Source organism: Crocuta crocuta, unplaced genomic scaffold (assembly GCF_008692635.1).
Source record: "Crocuta crocuta isolate KB4526 unplaced genomic scaffold, BGI_CrCroc_1.0 scaffold28, whole genome shotgun sequence".
Taxonomy (NCBI): Eukaryota; Metazoa; Chordata; class Mammalia; order Carnivora; family Hyaenidae; genus Crocuta; species Crocuta crocuta.
In genome coordinates this window covers 175,291-195,561 of record NW_027533256.1, presented here as the reverse complement: position 1 = coordinate 195,561, position 20,271 = coordinate 175,291, and the positions used below count along the sequence as shown (strand labels likewise).

The 20,271-nt window shown below is 42.8% G+C and overlaps 1 protein-coding gene across 4 annotated transcripts in view; it reads left to right on the top strand.

The window, feature by feature from the left end:
- KCNMA1 (potassium calcium-activated channel subfamily M alpha 1) overlaps nt 1-20,271 on the top strand; it is a 738,944-nt gene that overhangs the window by 592,806 nt on the left and 125,867 nt on the right. For all 4 annotated transcript variants that reach the window (XM_077746494.1, XM_077746498.1, XM_077746497.1 and 1 more), the window contains exons 17-18: nt 4,654-4,740; nt 10,944-11,020. In XM_077746494.1, coding sequence (XP_077602620.1) covers nt 4,654-4,740; nt 10,944-11,020 — 164 coding nt within the window. The remainder of the gene's footprint in view (nt 1-4,653; nt 4,741-10,943; nt 11,021-20,271) is intronic.

The window sequence follows — 20,271 nt, the reverse complement described above, 5'->3', positions numbered from 1 at the left end:
AGAGGGAAAGGAATGCTTTTTGAACCGAGACCAGTGATTCATATTTTTCATTCATTCTACCAATAGTTGAAAAGTATCTATTGCATACAGGGCTTTAAGGTGGCTACTATGAGAAACTTATTTACAAAAGCAAATAAAACACTATTGTGCTTTTCACTCTTTTATTCAACTATGGGTTCCCACAGAAAATATAAATTTGTTTCACATAGTGGTCAAGGAGCCAAGGAATCGGCCTAGATACAAAACTAGTCTGAGGGCAAAAGAAAGAGAGAGAGAGAGAGCACGCAAGAATTCTTGGGGGAAGAGCTACATAAGCCCTTTGCCTCCAGCTGCCACTGAATATTTTCTGTTCAAATTTGCAAGGTCATAGAAAAAAGAGGATAATTTATGGGTTCCTTGAAATGAGGGAAAGTCCACCCTTGCCAAGAAGATATCCCTACTGGAATTCTGCTAATTGATATATATGGACTTTTTCTTAGAGATTTTGTTGATTCTTCACATGACACATTTTGAAGTTTATCTCTGATAAGCTAGTGAATTAGACAGAATTGGAACCAGAGACTGATTTAACGTGATGCACAGGGAGGGAGACTCTGGCAGGTCATAAGAACAAAATAAACTTAATGTTGGCTATTCTTTTAAGAGATCAAAGGCCTTTGGAAAGATTTAAATATTCCCAGTAGAAGGTCAATAACATATTTTGAGGGTAGTAGGCACTTTGCTGGGGAACAAAAGAAAAAAGCTACTTCTGTCTCGGATCGTTATCTTTTTATATTTTCAAAAAGAGGAGGATTAACATTTTATTTAAATTTTCTAGATATGGAATGTGGATAGAAGACTTAATGTCTACTATGTTAAAAAGAGTAATGTATTTCCTCAAAGAGTCTTTGAAATGTTGGACCCTTACATAGGGAGTATTACCTGCAACAGGCCCCTGGAATGAGGGACACATGCCTCTCTACCAAACCCTTAACTGTATAACTGGAATCCAGTATAGTGAACATTCGTATGTATCTAGATTTCTTTCCTTAATTATTCTTAAGATCTGAGCTCGTTCTTTCAATTCCCACCCAGAAGGCTGCCTTAGGCTGATCTGGATAGGTGCAAAAGTGAGCATAAAACCTCACACATGTTTTAAAGAGATGATCGAAAGCCTCTTACCCTTGTCTAAAAGAGATCACATAATCAGTGATGTCCTTGGAAGTATACAAGGTTTGAGGAACAGAGAGATACTCCACTCTGCAACCAAAAGTCAGTCCAAATTAGTCTGTCGCCAGATGTTGTATGGGGATATAATGATTTGGATCCTGCAGTCAGTAAAAAAGGTCTTTCAAATGCCATTAGGGTGCCTCCTGGTGGCTTATTAGCACCAAGGACAAAATGGAGAGCTGAGACAGTGCGAGAGATTATTTGCTTCTCCTTTAATTTTAATAACCTTGCTTACTATTAATAGTGACCTGCCACCATGTGGCAGTCACTCAGCACATAGTATGTACTTTAATTCTCTTAGCGACACTGTAAGCCAGAGATAATTCATTCCATTTCATAGATGTGGACAGGGAGGCTTAGTGGCACCCACATGCCCAAGGCCAGGGTCTGAACTCATAGGCCTGCCACATGCAGCTGCTTGCTTAACCAGCACTGGCGGTGAAACAGATTTGAACACAAATCTGCTTTACATCAGTGCCCCAGATCTTTCCTCTCCACCGTTCTAACTTGACTTAAAGCAGCCTTGAAAGCTGTAATGAATGATCTCAGCCTGAAGTCTCTGGGATGACAATCCCAAAGTCTCACTGTAAGCCAATTCTTGTTCACTGTTGATAAAGAACAGAGAAAATGAAAAGGAAGTTTTCACTGATAGGAACCTTGCTCTGACTGTTGTCCCACCATGACACAGTGGGCTTGATCACTGGAGTGCAATTAATGAAGCACATAATGCAAAAGAAAGTTCTGTGCAAGACTTGTTGTGCACGTAGATGTCACCAAGACATTGATGAGTGTCAAATTTCCCTTTTTGAATTGCATCGTTGAAATCATGATGGGCTTTTTTTCCTCAGAAGCTTTTTTTACACTCTTATATAAATACATATCAAAATGTAGGTTTTTCTAACTTTAAGGAATTAGCTTCTTTTTAAAAAATGTTTTATTTATTTCTGAGAGAGAGAGAGAGAGAGAGCGAGCATGAGCAGGGGAGGGTCAGAGAGAGAAGGAGATACAGAATCTGAGACAGGCTCCAGGCTCTGCGCTGGCTGTCAGCACAGAGCCCGACGCAGGGCTCAAACTCACGAATCGTGAGATCATGACCTGAGCTGAAGTCGGACACTTAACTGACTAAGCCACCCAGTCACCCCAGGAATTAGCTTCTTTTTTAAGTTTATTTATTTATCTATTTAGAGAGAGAAGGGGTGGAGAGGGGCAGAGAGAGAGGGAGAGAGAAATCTCAAACAGGCTCTGCACTGTCAGCCCAGAGCCTGATGTGGGGCTTGAACTCACAAACTGTGAGATCATGACCTGAGCCAAAATCAAGAGTCAGCTGCTTAACTGACTCAGCCACCCAGGCACCCCAGAATTGGCTTCTTTAGTCACTAGAAGTACCTAGAATTTTTCATGTATGTCTTTATACATTATTCTGGAATGTACAGTTCTTCACCCTGTAACTTTATCTCTTTATGAACAGGATATTTTGATAAGGAGCCCCATGTTCCATTCCATAAGACCAACTAAAGAAAATCTAATAATCCCATTAAAGATGAAATATACTTTTGTCTTTTTTGCAATAGTAAATAATAAGAGTAACAATAACCAATATACATTGAGCCTTCTGTGCATCATCTTGCTTAATCCTCTCAAGAAAGACTATGCTTATCATCATGCCCATCTTCTAGGTGAGGATATTGAGTCTGAGGGAGATTTAGTAACTTGCTCAAGGTCAGACAGCTACTAAATGGTTAATGCTGGAATTTGGACCCAATTTCTGACTGCAGGGCCAGGACATACAAGAACTGCCTTGTAGCAAAGGGGTCAGAGAGTGTGCAAAGTCCAGAATTCTGCCCTTCTAAGACATCACATTTAATTGGCTTTGAAAAAGGAATCCATCTAAACTGTAGAAGCTCTGACCCTTCTCCCCCTCGTGATCGTGAGAAGTCAGAGGGCTGTTGAACCAATGTAAAGAATTGGCAGAGGGGTAATTAGGAGGTTCCCGTACAGTGTCTCGGCCCATTGCAAACTGTTGCTGTTCGTGTGGCCTGCTGCTCCCTGATTTGTGAAGAATGTTGTTGTTGCCCACAGTTCTAGGGCAGAACAGTCCAATCATCATGGTCTCTTGCTATTATTTAGTGTTAACAACAGTGATGACACAGGATTGGTTTCCTTATGTCAGGTCTCGTTATGGGTAATAGTGGATGTTCTTGCAACCACAAACAATTATTTTGCAATAATGATCCACTCTGGGTCCTCCCAACAGAACAAAAGTTCACCTGGGTCTTTCCTGTATTGCTACAGACACATCACTATTTTGGCCACAGCGCTTTTCTGGAATTGTTTTGCCAGCAGTAAAAAATTCCATGTTAATTGCCATCCTCCATTTTGATTATTTTAGACAGTTAAGGACTTCCTTTAGCCTGATTCCAAACATCTTTTACCTTAAAGCCAGCTTTTCAGATCAGAGAATACCTCTCTTGTATCTGTTGCTACATCCATAATGTCTAAATTCTGTGTCCATTAAGCCCCAAACCTCATCTTTGTAATACATTCTTGTATTTATGTTCTTGATCTGGAGAAAATTGAACTTGTTTGTTTCACCCATTTATTAGATTAGGATACATGTATCTCTCTTGTCTTTCAAGCACAACTTGGTTAGCTAATCTATTTATAACACTTTGAAATGGGACAGTGTATATTTAGGTGTGTACTTCCCTGCAAGAGGAAGTATTTTTAAGAGATAATTTGCATGTTGTTTTCTAATTACAGTTTGCCCCGATCAGGATGTACTAGACACACACTTAATTCAAACACTCTCATGCATTCTGGTAAAGCAGACTGGAATCAGTTCCAACTGCTGGCATTTTTCTTTTTCTGTGTCCAGGTAGATCCAATTCTTTCTGCATAGACTGCACGTGGAACCCACTTCCATGTCTTTACTGATGCTGTGCAGATGTTATGTTTGCTTCTGCATTGGTTACAGGTGCCGTGTACCATTCCCTGCACTAATACATGTATCTGTGTATGTTTCCAGATGCATATAGGGGTCCCATTAATGCTCTGTCATGCAATGGAAAATTGGTATAGCAATAGCTTTATTAGACCAATCACATTCAATGTTGACCATCAACAGAAGTTTCCAAAGGGCTACATTATTAGGAACTTTGCTTCAGATGAGAAGCCCATGATGGCAACCCTATTATATGCGCCCAGCCCTAAAACCTAGATGTGCTTTGACTTCTTCCACTGGGAGTATGCCAGCAGAGCTTTATGATGGCATTATCCCATTAAACGTCTGGGGTTGTGGACATCAGGCTCTAGATAACATCTTTGGGAAAATCATTAGACTAGTGGGCCCCCTATAAAATTAACCCTACAGTGTAGCCTTCAAGGTTTTATTCAGAACATGAACTCACAAATGTGTCTCTTTGTTTGTTTTTGTTCACTGAGCAGTATATTAATTAACCCTGGAAATCATCTTAAGATCCAAGAAGGTACTTTAGGATTTTTCATCGCAAGTGATGCCAAAGAAGTTAAAAGGTAAGAGTTTGTATTCATCTGCCTTCCTTTCTGGCCCAGCCACAGCCATCTTGATCCACCACGATGGGCATGCCTTCAAAACATATAGGTCCCTAACCTCAAAACTTCTTAACATGTCTGTGGGTATCAGTGGTACTGCATCTTAGGAAAAGGAGACTGTCCTTTCAAATGCTTCCATGAACTCCTCTTCACATAATTGATTCCGCATCTTTCAGCGGGAATAATAACATTTTAGAACGAAGAGGGCCTCGTTAACTGTTGCTTCATTTTCCAAGGAAGGAAAGTGAGTCCCAGAGTGCTGAAGTGATTGTTTAAGACCATCCAGATTCTTGATGACCCAGAACAACATAACACAGGACAACTGGTTCCTTGTCTAGTCCTCTTTACCTAATATCATCCAGGCAAATTTACTCGAGAATTATCAGCTTTCCACTTTAAGTGCCAAATGGAATCTTAAAAGGTTTGGATTAATTTCAGATGAAATACTAAGCTGGCTATATTTCTGTTTGTGGGGTACTAGGTAAGTAGCTGAGGTTGTCAGTTTCAGTTCTTAAGCCTCTGTAGTTACAACCCACTGTTTCATCGACCTGGATGTTTTAGGACACTTTTATTCATATCCTTAAACCTGTTTAAGCAGCTAGGAATCAGAGGGTTCTTTGGACAACAGCATGGAATATCATTATATTTGATTCTATCCTTGAACTATGAAAAATTTATGAGCAGAAAATGTGACTCGAATGGCCAGACAGATCACTCACTCTAACAGTAATGTTACATAAAATATCTTAAAAAGATTATTAATTGTAAAATTCAATAATTACTTATGTAAGCTTATTGTTTTCATTTAATGAGCTCCCACTCAAAGCCAAGCCTGTGTTAGGGTATTCTCCATTCTTAATTGCTAGTCCTCAAAATAACTTCGTAAAGTAAGTCTTATAAAACCCTCAGGGCTTTGGTCTCCTCTTCAGTCAAGTTGAGACAAATGATTTATCCAAGGTTATAAAACACATAAGCAAGTGGCAGTGCCCAGATTGGAACTGCTCTTTCCTTTTCCAAAACCCACACTTTCTACCAAATTTAATAAAACTAGCAAATTCTTGTGTAGAGTTTAATATGTGCCAGCACTGTTCCAAGGACCAGGTACCCCAAGTATTGATGAACTCATTTCATCCTTTCAACAACCTTATGAGATAGGTAGCATTACTATTTCCATTTTACACATGAGGAAACTGGGGTGCAGACTGGTTAACTAGTACCCAAACCGCTACTGCTAGTAGGCAGCAAAGCCAGGATTTAAAACCAGGAAGTTCAGTGCCAGAGCTTACATTCTTATTTGCCATGATGTGAGCCTGGCATGCCGAGCACAGAACTATACTTGATAACTGGTGTTGATTACTTTCTGCCTCTTCACCCACTCCTACAAACTAGCCATACTATTTATGAAAGATTTTAGGGGGGAAAAGGGATGGATAAGCAAAACAAAACAAAAAAAAAACAAAAAAAAACCCCAAAGACAAAAATTCTTTAAACTGAGCTATCTAATGGCTTAAATTTACTTCTACAAATTGGGAATGAATTGCCATTATATAGATGGGGACAGGAAAACCTTCTCATCCAGTTCATGGATCCTGACTGCTCTTTGGGAGTATCTTGAGAACTGGGTTCACCTGAGAGAGGAGAGGGAGGTGGTGAACAAGACTGAGGTGCCCCCACCCAGATGCCCCTGGAAGAGAAGGCTCTGCTCACATTCAGATGGTGAGACACACAAGCAACACCATGTATGGGGTGGGGGTGCTGGGGAGCACAGTGGCACCATAGATCACGTGTACCTCCTAGATAGCAAATATAACATGAAGCTCCCATTTGTGTAATTCTATTTCCTATTGCATCTCTCGCTAATGAATGTCACAAATACCAGGCAGTCCAAAAAACAAATTACCTCCTGTATTAGGGAGTGCAATATGTCTCATTTCAGTGTTTTATGGTATTCACAAATACATGCTGACACAATCAGCAACAACAGCAGCCTGTAATTTTCCGTGGTGTGTGATGTGTCGGAGCAAATGCTGTCAGTTAGGGGATTTCAAACAGATGAAGACGGCAGAAAACCACAGAAAGGGCCTTGGAGATTTGAATGAAACTAAACAAGTTTTGTAAAAATGGAAAGGTTGATTATGATGATCCAGTATTGAGTGTGCACCCTCTCCTACAAAAAAAAAAAAAAACACAAAAGAAGTTAATGGATTTTTAGCTCACAGAAACTTTCAGATGCAATGTTTTAGGAACAGAGCAGTGAAACCATCCATTCCAGCCTTAGGCCACTTTGGGATGGGCATTTTGTCCCTTCTCCACTACTCCTTGCCACTAAGTAGTTTCCTTTTTAAATGACGTTGGCACACAGTCTTTGATGTCAGAAAATGGTGCCTCGTTGACTTGGTTTGGCTTGCCGACAGGCTGATTCACAGTTTTAACTGATTCACAGTTTTAACAAATGAATTACTTGCCAAGAGGAAAACACCATCATCGTTTATTTAAAAATCCTTATTCCTGGTTTCCTCTGAAAAACTTGCAGATCTGGCATTACTAGGCAGCACTCTCATCCTCATTCATGCATCAAAGGTCTATAGGTTACTCACTTTCTAGAACAGTCTGTACCAGGTAGCAGAGAAGCAGTGGCGAACAATGAAGTCCTTGCTCTAGTGGGCTTATATTCTAGGGAGGAGATATATATATAGTTTTGTTTATTCATGATACATTAATCAAAGAATTAATGCAACCAGGTCACTGATTTAGATTGTGTGCAAGTGAAGGCTGCTCAGAAGGAGTGACATTTGAGCAGAGATGGAGGTGATGGGAAAGAGTGCATCATAACAAAGATTAGGAGAGGAGAGGAGACAAGGTAGGGACAGTTTTGTTGTGTGTAGGATGCTGAAGGAGTAGTATGGGGAGATGAGGTAAGAGAAAAAGGCAGCTGGCTCCTTGATATGTAGGGGTCAGGTTGTTATAAAATGGAGTCATTGATGGCTTTAGGCTGGGGGTGAAGTAGTCTGATTTACATTATTGAAAGGTCTTTCCTCTCCATTATAGAGAATGGGATGTAGGACAACAGTAGAGGGGGGCCCACAGACAGGCATATTGCATAGTGTAGGTGAAGATAAGCTTGGGTAAAGCTGGTGAGCAGAGGTGCAGAAAAGGGAGACCAATTCAGAATATACTTTAGAGAGTCTATAGGACCCACTGGTCAACTGCATATAAGAAGTGAGGGGGAAAAAACGAGGAATCAAGAATGGACCCTGGATTTGGAGCCTATGCAATTGGGTGGGTGCTGGCTTCCCACCTTACTGAGACTGGATTTAGCTGGAAGAGAAGCAAGTTTGAGATGTAGGAAATTAAGAATTCTATTTAGCTATGTTAGTAGGAGATATCATAAAAGCAATTGGAATCTTGATTCTGGAGTTTGGGGGAAAGATGAGGGCTGGAGATGTCATTTTGGGTGCTATATCAGGGAGGGTCCTGGCCACACCTAAATGGAGAAAGGGAGAAGAATTTTATGAAGGGACAATATAAAGTTGTGGGCAGAAAGTTAAGGAGAACCAATAAGGGATGGAAAAACACCCCAGAGCTAGCAACAGAAAGGAGCCACTCTCAGCCCTAGATCTGCAGAATCAAGGGGAAGGAGAGTTATCAGAACCTGGAGAGAGAGGCTATAGGAAAGGCCACTTGGCAGGGGCTGAGTCCTCTGTAATACAGAGATGTGGCTACCACCACTTCATGACCCTCCAGGGAGGAATTTCTTTCTTCCCACCCTCCAGTCTCCAGCTGGCTCCTCCCATTGGCTGAACACAACAGGAAATCAGAGGACAAGGAGACCCTAAAGACCAGCCTTGCAGGGTGTGGATCCGGTCTTCTTGATGATGTGTGTGTCAAGGTCACCAGCGGGGGGCTGCTTGGGGAAGGGGTGGAGTGAGCAGGAGAGGAAGTGGGGAGGAGAGCAGAGAGGATTGAGGTGGAAGGAGGGGATATGCAGTAGGTCCTGAGGGGTGTGAAGAGCCCCTGGCATCTGTGGCCATGGGTTTGAAGTGATAGTACAGTTGTGTTTCCTTTTCTCGGTTCAGCTGCTCAGGTGCAGATGTGCAGTAGGGTGGGTGCTTTGCCAAGTGAGTGTGAGAGAGGCAGATGTGGGTAGAGAAGACAATGGTGCTCTCAAAGAAGTGCCACTTGGCAAAACTCAGCTGGAGCTTAGATATGGTGCTCCATCTGGTTGGGGGATGTGTCTCCAGGTCACAGACCAGAGACCAACCCTCCCCCCCACCCTGGCCCCATCTCAGTCATTAGCTTTACCTGTATGGCCCCTGTTGGGCCACTTCCCAAATCCAGCTTTAATTCATGAAGTAATCTACTTTATCTTCTCAACAGTCCACTCAGACTCAGCATGGTTTCATCACCTCAGCAGTAGAGATGTGTTTAAGACTGTGGACATTGGGACTAGACTGTGTGGACTTGAATCCTGGCTCTGTGTGTCCTTGGGGAGGTCACATAACCTCCCTGTGCTTCAGTTTCCTTATCTGTAAAACGGATAATAATCAAGACTCCTTCAAAGGATTGTTTAAGGATCCATTTCATTGATACTTATGCTTAGAATAGTGCTTGGCCTATAGTCTCTCCCTACAAATGTCTGTTATTATTGTTATTATTATTATGAGTAGGAGCATCAGATGGGAGAATAAAATGGCCAAAGGAAGTGGAAACAAAATGGCTTCTTCCTTTCCTGTCTTTCCCCTTTCAAGGCAGGTCACCATTGATTGGCTTCTTAGCTGCATTGCCACTTGCAGGCCAAACAATCAGCTGCCTTTTTCTTTCTTCCTTTTTTTGCAATATGGATGAAAATTGGCATTTAAAGAAGTAGTGAATGAGCTGCTGGGGTGGAAAGAGCATTGGGCTTGGATTTAGAAGTTTGCCAAGCCCAACACAGAATGCCTTTGGACAGGTTGTGACAACCTCCTCAATTTACAGATGAGGACATTGAGTCTTGGGGACCTCCGAGATCTCTTCCAGATCCCAAAGTCTTACATTGGTTTCCAAACAGTGTCAATCACACGTGCAAGTCCTGTGAAAAACATCAAAAGGAACCTGGGAATTGAATGGCCAAGAATTGTGTTTCTTCCTTTATAGTCTTGGCCAAGGGAAGACCATGTTTATCCCTGCCGTTCAATTTCATGTTGGGAGTGGTGAAGCCAGGGACTTTGTTAGCTCCCATATCTGGAAGCTTGTTAGGCTGTTCCAGTGAATTTTATCCCAGTAATCCCTCCCATCCTGAAAAGATGCAGGCCTCCAGTGCTGTTCTTCTAGGTCCTATGCATTCTATACTTGAATGATCTTGGTTTGTCTCTTGTTTTGACACAACCAATGTGCTTTGTTATCACAAGTTGACACGTAAGTGAGATGAGGGGGTTTTCTTGTTGATTGCTTCCTCAGGGTACCCAACCCTATAGTGCCTTCTGCCCACCCCATTCCAGTGCTCAGCTGAGCTATGCTTCACCGTGAGAAGCAAACCTCCATTTATTAATGTGTTCTTGGGGCTGGAGAGTATGAGTTGGTCCTTTCAGCTTGGGAGCAAATATGGACTATGAAATACCAGAAGAAATTTGACAGAGGACCCCCTTGACCCATCACTTTTATATTTCCCCCTCCACCTTCCTCCTTAACCTCTCTCATTTTGAAAGGAAATGTCCTTTCAGGGAGGCATGGCTAATGATTTTATTGGACTGTGGAACTTTATCTTGGCACCCCTTTCAATAAATATCTGACCAGACAGCGAGGGTTTTGGAGATGGATGCCACTTCCCCACCAAGTGCCTGGGGCTGATTGCCTATGTGCTTTGATGAGCAGCCCTGAAGGCTGTGCTCAAAACTGAAGGACGAGCAAGCAGATGCAGGGGATCACCTCAGCAGCCATTCACCCCATTCCTTTTCAAAGGAAAGTTTATTAAAAGAAGCACGAACTCCAATTGCAGAGCCCTGTGTTTGAAATAAGAGGTCTTGCAACAAACATTTCCGTCTGTAAATGTCTAAACCTTTCAAAAGATTAAAGGAAATTAGTGCTGGCGTGTTTCATTAATTTGGCACCACAGTGGAGGAAATGTGGTATTCATTTCATTCGGGTGGATTATGAAACGTGTCAGTTTTTCCATTCTCTTTCTCCAGGGCATTTTTTTACTGCAAGGCCTGTCATGATGACATCACAGATCCCAAAAGAATAAAAAAATGTGGCTGCAAACGGCGTAAGTAGTGTTTCTTTCCCCCTTCCCTCCCTCTTTCCTTTTCCCCAAATTTGTTTCCCTTCTCCTTTCCCTATTAAAGAAACACTAAACATCAAGAGGTTTCTTGGACATGTTTATGTTTCGCCCATCAGCTTAAAGAGACATGGAATAAATGCCTGTCCTCGCTTTGTTAGAGCAAGGATGAAAAATCACCACCATCAACACCTTTGAGTGAACCTAGTACCTAATCCCCACCTCGGGACCTTAAAGGGTTGCTGAGGTGCTTGTGTCCACTTGAACATAGTCAGTATGGTATATGAGAATGAGGACTGCTAAGACCATGGAAGAGGGAGTATTTTTTGCATAGTGATTTCCAGTGATTTACACTTGGGGACCACCAAGTGTAAAGGTGGGTACTAAAGGGAAACTGAGTTTGAGGACTCTGTCTCCCAAATGGGAGCTGCTGCAAGGTTCGACACCAAAGTCCAAAGTTTTCATTTGTGGTACCCTCAAACTAGCCCAGGAAGAGAATTTGACCATGACCAATCAGCTTTGTTTGCCATTTCTCCAATAACCAACCTCAAACACCATTGCTCCTTGGGGTAGACTAGATTGGTCTTAGTAGCTTCTGGCATATCCTGTCTCAAATATCTTCCAAAGCAGCTTGTCAGTGTGACTTCTTGAGAAAGATATGGTACATCAGGAACACTGGGGTCATGAACTCCCCAGAAACCAGTACCTAAAGGAGACTTGCCTCGAGAAGGCCATGCCTTTTGCAGTAATCATGTTGCATTGCCTAGTAGAAATTGTTCATGGCCATAAAGAAAACAATAATAATGATGCCTTCCTTCCTATGGTGAGTTAATGTTTTCAGAGCTCCTTATTTATGATAATTATTTCCTTTGATCCTCACCATAACCCTGGGTAATTGGCAGGGGCTGTTATTAATTCCATTTTACAAAAAGAGGAAACTAAGGCTCCAAGTTTAGTGGGAAGATGAGATTGCTAAGAGTCACACTGACCCATAGACCAGGGCTCAGGATCACACAAAGGCCTGTCTATGCTGTGCACTCAGTGCCCTAATCACATTTGCGAGAGAGAAGGGCAAGGCAATGACCTTGGCTGAGTAGAAGCATAGTTATGAAAGATCGCCCCATAAAATACTTTGTCACAAGCAGAAACCAGATAGAAGAGCACTATTCCTGGGATACGCCAACCAAAGCAAGGGCTTTTTTCACTGCACTCCTCACGGGGACACAGTAATGTAAACCAGTAAGATATAAATATCATTCTGCTGGAGCACAGAGACACCCGAGCTCTTAGGCAAATGCCCATGGGAACACTCTTGGTCGAGAGCAGATTCTGTAGAAATCCTCTGCGGCTGGTTCCTAATTTGAGGGCAGCTGAGGCCCACTGTTTTGCTTTCTCCACTGATTCTACCAACACACATGGCTTTGTACCCCTTAGCTCTGACACCTTACTAAGATGAGTATTTATTAACGTCTCAGAGAAGAGACCCAGACAAAGGTCTAGAGGTCTAAGAATTCTCTGATTCTGACAATTTAACAGGAAGAGCATCTAATGATGTGTAAGGTCCAGAACAAACCCACCTGACTTCCAATCCCCTGGATTCCATGACACCAAAGGCCCCCTCCTTACCAGGCCATGCACCCCAGCATGGTTGGCGTGGTTGGCTGTGAACACAGAAACACAGCTCAGCTGACCAGGCATCCTTCAGGTTTTTTTCCATCAGAGGAAGACAGTATCCCAAGGTGGAAGTAAACAGGAGCTACAAACACAAAATGGTTAACTCCGTTGTAAGGAAACTTTTGTAGTAGAGGGGGTTGGGAATGTAGGAGAGTGTCAAGGCCAATACTCCACGACCAGATAATCTGCCAAAGAACCTGGTCCCATGGGGTGTCACTGAAAGTTACTTATTGATTAGACATCCACGTACTTTTGAGTACTTTCTTTGCGCCAGGTGCATGCTTGGTGCCAGGGATGTAGGGATGAACAAGATAACATCACTGTTCTTCTGAACCCTTCACACTAGTAAATGGATCATAGAAACCATTAAATAAGTTCAGGTAGAGCCAAATGCTTGAAGAGAGAGGAGACTGCTTGAGGATATGGGGAATCTTGTAGGGCTGCTGCTTTAGCCTGAAAGCCTTCCTTGGGAGGTAACATTGAAGCTGAGACCCTGTCCAGGTTGGTAGAAGAGCAAGGGCAAAGGTCAAGAGGCAAAGAATAAGTTTAAAGTGTTGGAAGGCAGGCAGGCAGGCAGGCAGGCAGGCAGGCAGGAAGGAAGGAAGGAAGGAAGGAAGGAGGGAGGGAGGAAAGAAGGCAAGCCAGTGGGGCTGGTGGGGCTGGGGAGAGAGCCGAATGAGATGAGTTCAGAGAGGAAGACAGAGGCCATGACAAGAAACCTGGGTTTTAGTCCTATAACAGATACAGCCGTTGGGAGATTTTGAGCAAGAACACATCATCAATTTCTATGAGATGACTTCCATGCTGACTGGATAGAGAATAGACTCTAAGAAGGCAAGGGTAGAAGGCAGACTGATGGAGAGAAAGTGTCTCTGATCCCTGCTCTGATGCTGGAATGTTCCTTGTAGGCATTGTAGTAAAACTCCGCAAAATTTCTTTAAGTTCCTAGAAATGAGGATTTGGCCTCTAGGCTATTTTTCCACCCTGGCTCCAGGCAAGGACACAGCAGCTGACTTTAAACTTCATCCTGCAGAGAGAGCCACAAACTGTTTGAAATAATTTTATTCTCTTCATTCCCCTTAAAGCTGGCTCAGCTAGTGAAGGGTCTGATCTCTCACCATGCATGGCATGGATTGCTGCAGAAGTACCGCCTCTCAGAGCTGAGCCATCGTGACAGGGGTCTTGCCCCTGTCGCTCCGTACCCCCTTCCCTCTTGGGCTCATCTCATAGAGGTCCCTGGCTGTGAGGTTAATGTTTGATAACAGTCAAAATTGTCCAAATATTGTTCTTCCTAATTAAAAGGCCACAGCAGCCTGTGTTACAGAGGGCAGGATGCAGATGTGTATGTGTAAGGAGTGGTCAGAGTAAAGTGACTTACTGAACGTGGACCTCCCCATGCATACCAGGCAAGTCAGGAAATTGGGGAAAATATGTTTTGGTTGCAAATAAACTTTTTCAAGAGAAGAAGCTAGGATTGTGAATAATGCATCGGGGGTGGGGGTGGGGTGGGGTTGGTTCCTGTGCCTTTGAATGCACATTGCCTGGTACCCCAAGTCAGAGAGGGCAGATCACCTGCCCAGTCATTTGTCCAAACCTGTCAGGCCAGGTGTTCATAATTCATCCTGGAAGGATACATCTCCATGAGGGCAGAGCTGATGACAATCAGTGGTCTTTATCCACAGCTTCCGAACCCTCCCCTCCCAACCTGGCTCTTCCCCTCCCATCCCCACCCCTACCCTTCCCATTCACCTTAAACATTTCATGCCATACTGTCTGGAGCAATCTGGAGTGTGGGCATTCCATCTGGAAATCCTGTGGTAGTATAGTTTAACTTTTGCATTTCTTTCCATTTCTTCATAGCATTCCATCAAGGAAGAGAGTCAAATTCAGCTGTCTGGCCAAGGAGCGAGCTCCCAGAAACTACTATTTACCCATTTTCTTCTTCTGTATAACAAACTTGGTCTAATGATTTACATTTTTTCCCCCAGCCTGTAAAAGTTTGCCAAAGGGTGGACTCCTAGGGGACAAGTCATGTCTGAATTGATGTGTTTGAAGGAATTTTCTTGAACTTCTAATCATTGACGTATTTTTGATTTATTTTTTTTCCTCTTTGCTGCCTTGGAATACGGCCCCTACTCTATTTTAACTGCACACTGGTAGTGATATATTGTGAGTAAAACGGGTTCCCAGTAGCCCGGAGTCCAGTTCCCCCTGTCTTTCTCTAGAAGAGATACTTCTTTTATTTTCTGTACAGTTTCAGTTTCTTTTTTTCTTTTGATATTTATGTTGCATGTAGCAGTGACATCATGCCCCAACTCCCTCATCCAACACGGTCTGCAGAGTAGCCTGGAGCTGGAGACCCCTGAGAGCAGGGAGCCACCCTCTGTTCATCTTCCCATCCCCCAGCCTCTTGCCAGCTTCTGGCGCTGTCTTATTTTTCCATTTGAAAATAAGACCTCGACAACAGTGTTTCTCTTGAAGGCCTTGTCTCGGGACCTTTAGGGGACGCTGAGTAGGCTGAGGTAACTACCACTAGAGCTGTAGATGCCTCGTCAATTGGGGGTCATTGTCATGCTTGCCTTTGATAAATTTCACCTGGTCTCTGCTATTGAGCTTGAATTCCTATCCTGAAGGAAACACACATGCTACATATATATTCCTGTGTTGTGATATATATATGATAATGTACCAGTACTTTATATGTAAAAATGAACATTTTTATATATAAGCACAGAGATATTTTACAGAGAGAGTGATGTATTTATTATAATATATGTACCTCTCTATATGAGAAAGTGCTTGCTCAGGACTTCATTGGACATCAAACTTTGGGATTAAGTATCTTAAACCGCCTTACTGGAGACAAGTATTTCCCTAGTGGTAATTATTTCCTACAGTCTATGAAGTTCCCTTGCTTTAAAGTTTCTCTTTAAATCAGTACCCACCAGGACACACACGGTTCTTCTGTGGGTGTTAGTCAGGCATCTTGGAAGATCCATTGACTTATTTAAGATGGAGAAGATGGCTCAAGGAGAATGTTCCATTTCATTAAGGAGCTAGGTAGAAGTCTGAACAAGTAAATGTTAAGTCTCTGAGCCTCTAAACTTACTCACAGAATAGGACCCCTCTCACCCACAAGAGGTGGCAATTTTAGGGCCAGTGTTTCTGTGTGTGACTCAGAGCAATGCTGCATTCAGCGGCACCAGCCGTGAGCATCGCTGGGTCTTTACACGTCTTCATGAGACTCTACTGAAAACAGGACCCAGCCTGCAGACCAATTGAATCCAATGGTCTTGGAATTTGGAGATGTCTCTGCACTCAGAACACTCATTGCCTTTGCACCAAGCAAGCGGGTCATCTGGTTCTGGCTAGTCTTCAGAGTTTGAGGGCCCAGAATGCTCAATGTACAAGCAAAACAAATCAATGACGTCCTCAGTTCATCACACAACACTTCCCAAATTGACTCTGTGGCCCCTTTCATCTGCAGAGCACCTGGAAGGGTGGCTTGAGGGCATGTGGCACTTGCATACCTGCAGAGGCACCTCCTGTACCTAGCAATCCTTCAGAACCAGACAGACAACACGATGTCAATCAACCAACGACCCTAGTGCCAAATTCCTCTGCCTTCCACAACAACAGTGTGGTGTTGAGGGCAGGATCTACTAATTCCATATACTCAGTGCTACTGACATTAACTAGCTTTTTCTTTCCCCTCTTTCTGACCTTGGAAAACCACCTGGAAGATCCTTCTTCTCCCTGCAGAAGCTAATAGGAGGAATTTTGCATAGTGAAGACATCATTCCTCATTTACAGGACTGGAAAGAGCACTCTCTGATTCCCAGTATCACACCAAATGAATGTCTCAACCCTATGCCTCGGTGGACTTTTTGTTCCATGGATACTTTTACTTATCACTTTACTGCTGCTGAGCATATGAAGAGGCAGCTTTGGGGTTCAGGCTTCGAATGAATCCTTCCTTCATTGGATTGATTGTAGCCCTGTGATTGCGATCTAAAAAGTATCAGTGAAGCGAAAGGCAGATATTTTTTTCCTTCGACATTAGTCTTCCCTTGAATTTGCTCCATTTGAACCTAAAATACTTTTCCTCCAGCAGTTGGAAAACTCCACCTGAGTCTCTCAGTCCAGCGCTGCTTTTCCTGCCCCTTCCAACCCACCCTGGAAATTAAGATTCTGCAATTGGAAACTGGCTGACAATTTGGTTGCTGATGCGGGAGGCAGATGGTGCTGAGAACAGGATGGAGTCCAACTCCCTCTTCATTCCAGGCTTTGGCTCAGAAGGGCTAGCCAGCAGAGAACCTGAGTTTAACAGCTGATTGTCAGTTTGACACAAGGACAGAGCAGTAACCGAGCCATGTCTACAGCAGCCACTTCTCTACAGGTTTTCCTTTCTCATGATCACGACCTTTGAAAATATAGAAAAAGTGCTCTAAGTGTATTTCTGAGCCATCTCCCATTTTTAAACACTTAAGCGTAAACAGATAGCTTTGATGATGTCTATTAGGGAAATACTTGTATTTTATCTCTACAAATAGCAGTAGGAAGTCATAATGGAAATATTGGATGAATATCCACTTCATTGTGGTGAAGGAAAGCATATAAAAGGTTTTCCTCAAATTGTAAAACTGCTAAGACAGGGTTCTTTGGAGGAAGGTGAGACCCAGGGTCTAATTCTTGGCAACCACATAACCTTTTTGAATCTGTGGCACTGGCCCAAGAACAAGAACCTTGTGATGTGGGCCAAAGAGAAAACTGAGTCCCCAGAGGCTTATATTTCTGCTTTCCCCGAGTTAAGTTGGCCTATGGGGCCGATTAATTGAGCATAAACTTCCAAAAGCCCTAAGACGGAACGACAAGTAGCTACAGTATTCACACCTACCAGAGACACACTCTTGTCTGTTTCCCGTCTCAGGAAGCTATGGCAGGGCTTTGAGGAGACCCAGCCAACTGGTGCTGGTGCGGTCCCACTCTGGTAGCCATGGCTGCAAAGCCAGTGTGTTTGCAAGTTGCTACTCTAAACCGCTCTGGAACCATCTCCTAGAATTCTCTCATCCCCGCTGCCCCCTAAACATCCACTGTGAATTGTAAGAACCGTCGAATTGGAAGAACACTGCACAGATTTCAATTCTTGAAAGCACTCAGGGTCCCCTTTCTGCTCCCTTTCAGAGAAAGGCAGCTAGTTTAGGTGATCTGTCGAGTAGCTGCTCTTCCACAAAGGTCCACTAGATGTCCTCGTAGATCTACTTTGCATTATTGAAATCCTGGGGGAAAGTCCCTTTTCTGAGGATTGGGATTTGTGAAGAGAGCTTTGGGTGACTATGTAAAAAAGAAAACCAGCAAACACCAAAGGTGAGAGGGCACTTTATGTGTCCAGGGAGTAGATTAAGAAACTTACTTCTGTTTTAAATAAATACCGAAACTTTTAAAGTTGCTCTTTGAAACCTAACCATGGGAGTTTTAAGTGACATTCTGATATCTGAAATTAACCTTCTAACCTACATCAGCTCTAGAAAAAGGAAATGATCATAGAGAAATGGAAATGAAACACCAGCGGTTCTGAGTATCTGTGATTCACTAAAACAAACCTGGGGGATTAGGAAGCCAGAGAAAGTTGAAGGAGACAGGGGTAGTGTTTTCCAAATCAGGAGGTCCAAGACTTAATTTGGATATAATTTTGTTTTACAACCTGAGAGTATAATTTTACACACAGAATGTCCACATCTTCTGAAACAGCTACCACCAAGCAGAGAAATCCTCAAACATTTTTAGTTAAACATTTGTTCGGGTTCATGACTCGGTTAATGGCACAGCGGAAGGCTCTTCCTGGCTGGGATGCACACCCTTCAAGCCTGATGAATGACTCCACCGGAAGGGAGGTCAGATGGGCCTTTCCTTTTAAGAAGGTGGACCCAGAAGTGTATATAGGTGAAGACATCTCAGGGACGGTGGCGTCCATGAAAATGGACTATTCCAGAAGTAGAGTGAGAGACATTGTAATTCACAAAGGTCTGTCAACATGTGGGGCTCAATCGTTTTTAACTGTTTCTGTCTTGTCTTTGAGCCTCTCATTGGTCATTCTTGCTGGGGGTTTTTTTCTTTTTTTTGTGTGGTGGTGTTTGTGTGTCTTTTGAGATTTCTATTTTGTATTTGGTATGAGTGTAAAAATGATGACTGGGAAGGAATGATGAGTAATAGCATGTTTGCTTTTTTATGCATATGCTGCTTTGGAATGTGACTGCTTATAATTAACATTTAATCTTCTTATAGCAAATGGTTTTTTGCTGCTTCAATTACCAGTTTCAGCCTGTTCCTGCATGCTAACAATATGAAATTTTAGAACAATGCATGGTCTCCAGAACAGCCAGCAATAACAGTTGCAAACAGTTCCTGAGAGGCACTGGGTTGAAGTTCTGTTTCCTCCTGAAGCCCTTACCAAGTACAAGGCTAAAAATCACCCATTAGGATGAGCTTACCTCTGACAGAATCATTTCAAAAGTTATCTCGCCTCATTCTCCCTCCCCTTGTCCTTAAAGACGGGTATATATAGAGGAACTCTCTTTCCCTACAAATGTGTCAGATTCTATTATTGTGTATGACCCAAAATGGCAGTATGGAAATGAAAACCAGGGACTGTTGCTAATGAGAAGCATAGCGTTTCAGAGTTTGATGGGCTTCTCTTCTGCTACAGCATTTGATTAAATTTTTTTCAAAACAATTTATTTACAGTGAAACAAAAAAATCATCTTTGTTTCCCTCCTCTGTGTAAATCACAAATCAATATTTCCAGTGAAAGAACTAAGCAAAAAACAAGCGAGCAGTCTACAAGTTGTACGACAGATCTGGATGCATGTAAAATAACTCTATTTTTATGGCTTCCGCTGAAGACTTCTTCCTCTTTCTTGACTTCAGCTACTACTGTCTGGGGTGTCTGGGCATTCACGCCATGCCTTCTAAAGTCTTCCAAAGTCTTCCAATTCAAATGCTATAGTGGACTTTTTTTTTTTTTTTTTGGTAAAAGCTCAGCTCAGGAATAATGTGCCATGCACTGAAGAGGGCTGGGGCTGCATGGTGATGATCTGAAGGACCGGCTAGAGAGGATGCTAAAAGAACATGTCACTAAAAATGGGAGCCAAGTTTACAGGAATGAATCTCTCATTCATCTCCCCCAGTGCCTGTTCTTCACAATCATAACGTTACCCCTGCTTGACAAATATACTGTATGGCAAGTCATAAAGGTCTTAGAACAGGACTTGACCCATTTGAGAGATTTAAACCCCTCTTCCTGGTGACTGTAACATTCAAAGAGGGCAAAACCACAAGCCATATTTTAAAGTAAGAGTGCAACCATTCTCCACAAAGAAAAAGAAAGGGGGGGTACAGAATGACTTTTAAAATGGAAGTTGTGGGCACGGGGAATAACACCTCTCGAGTTCAGCCTTGCTATTTTGCTGTGATGCGTGGAATAAATACAAGTTCTTCCCCAATCCTGTGAGAGAAGCAGGCTGGGTCATGCTAAGTGATAAGCAAACACGTTTGCCTGTTGTAGC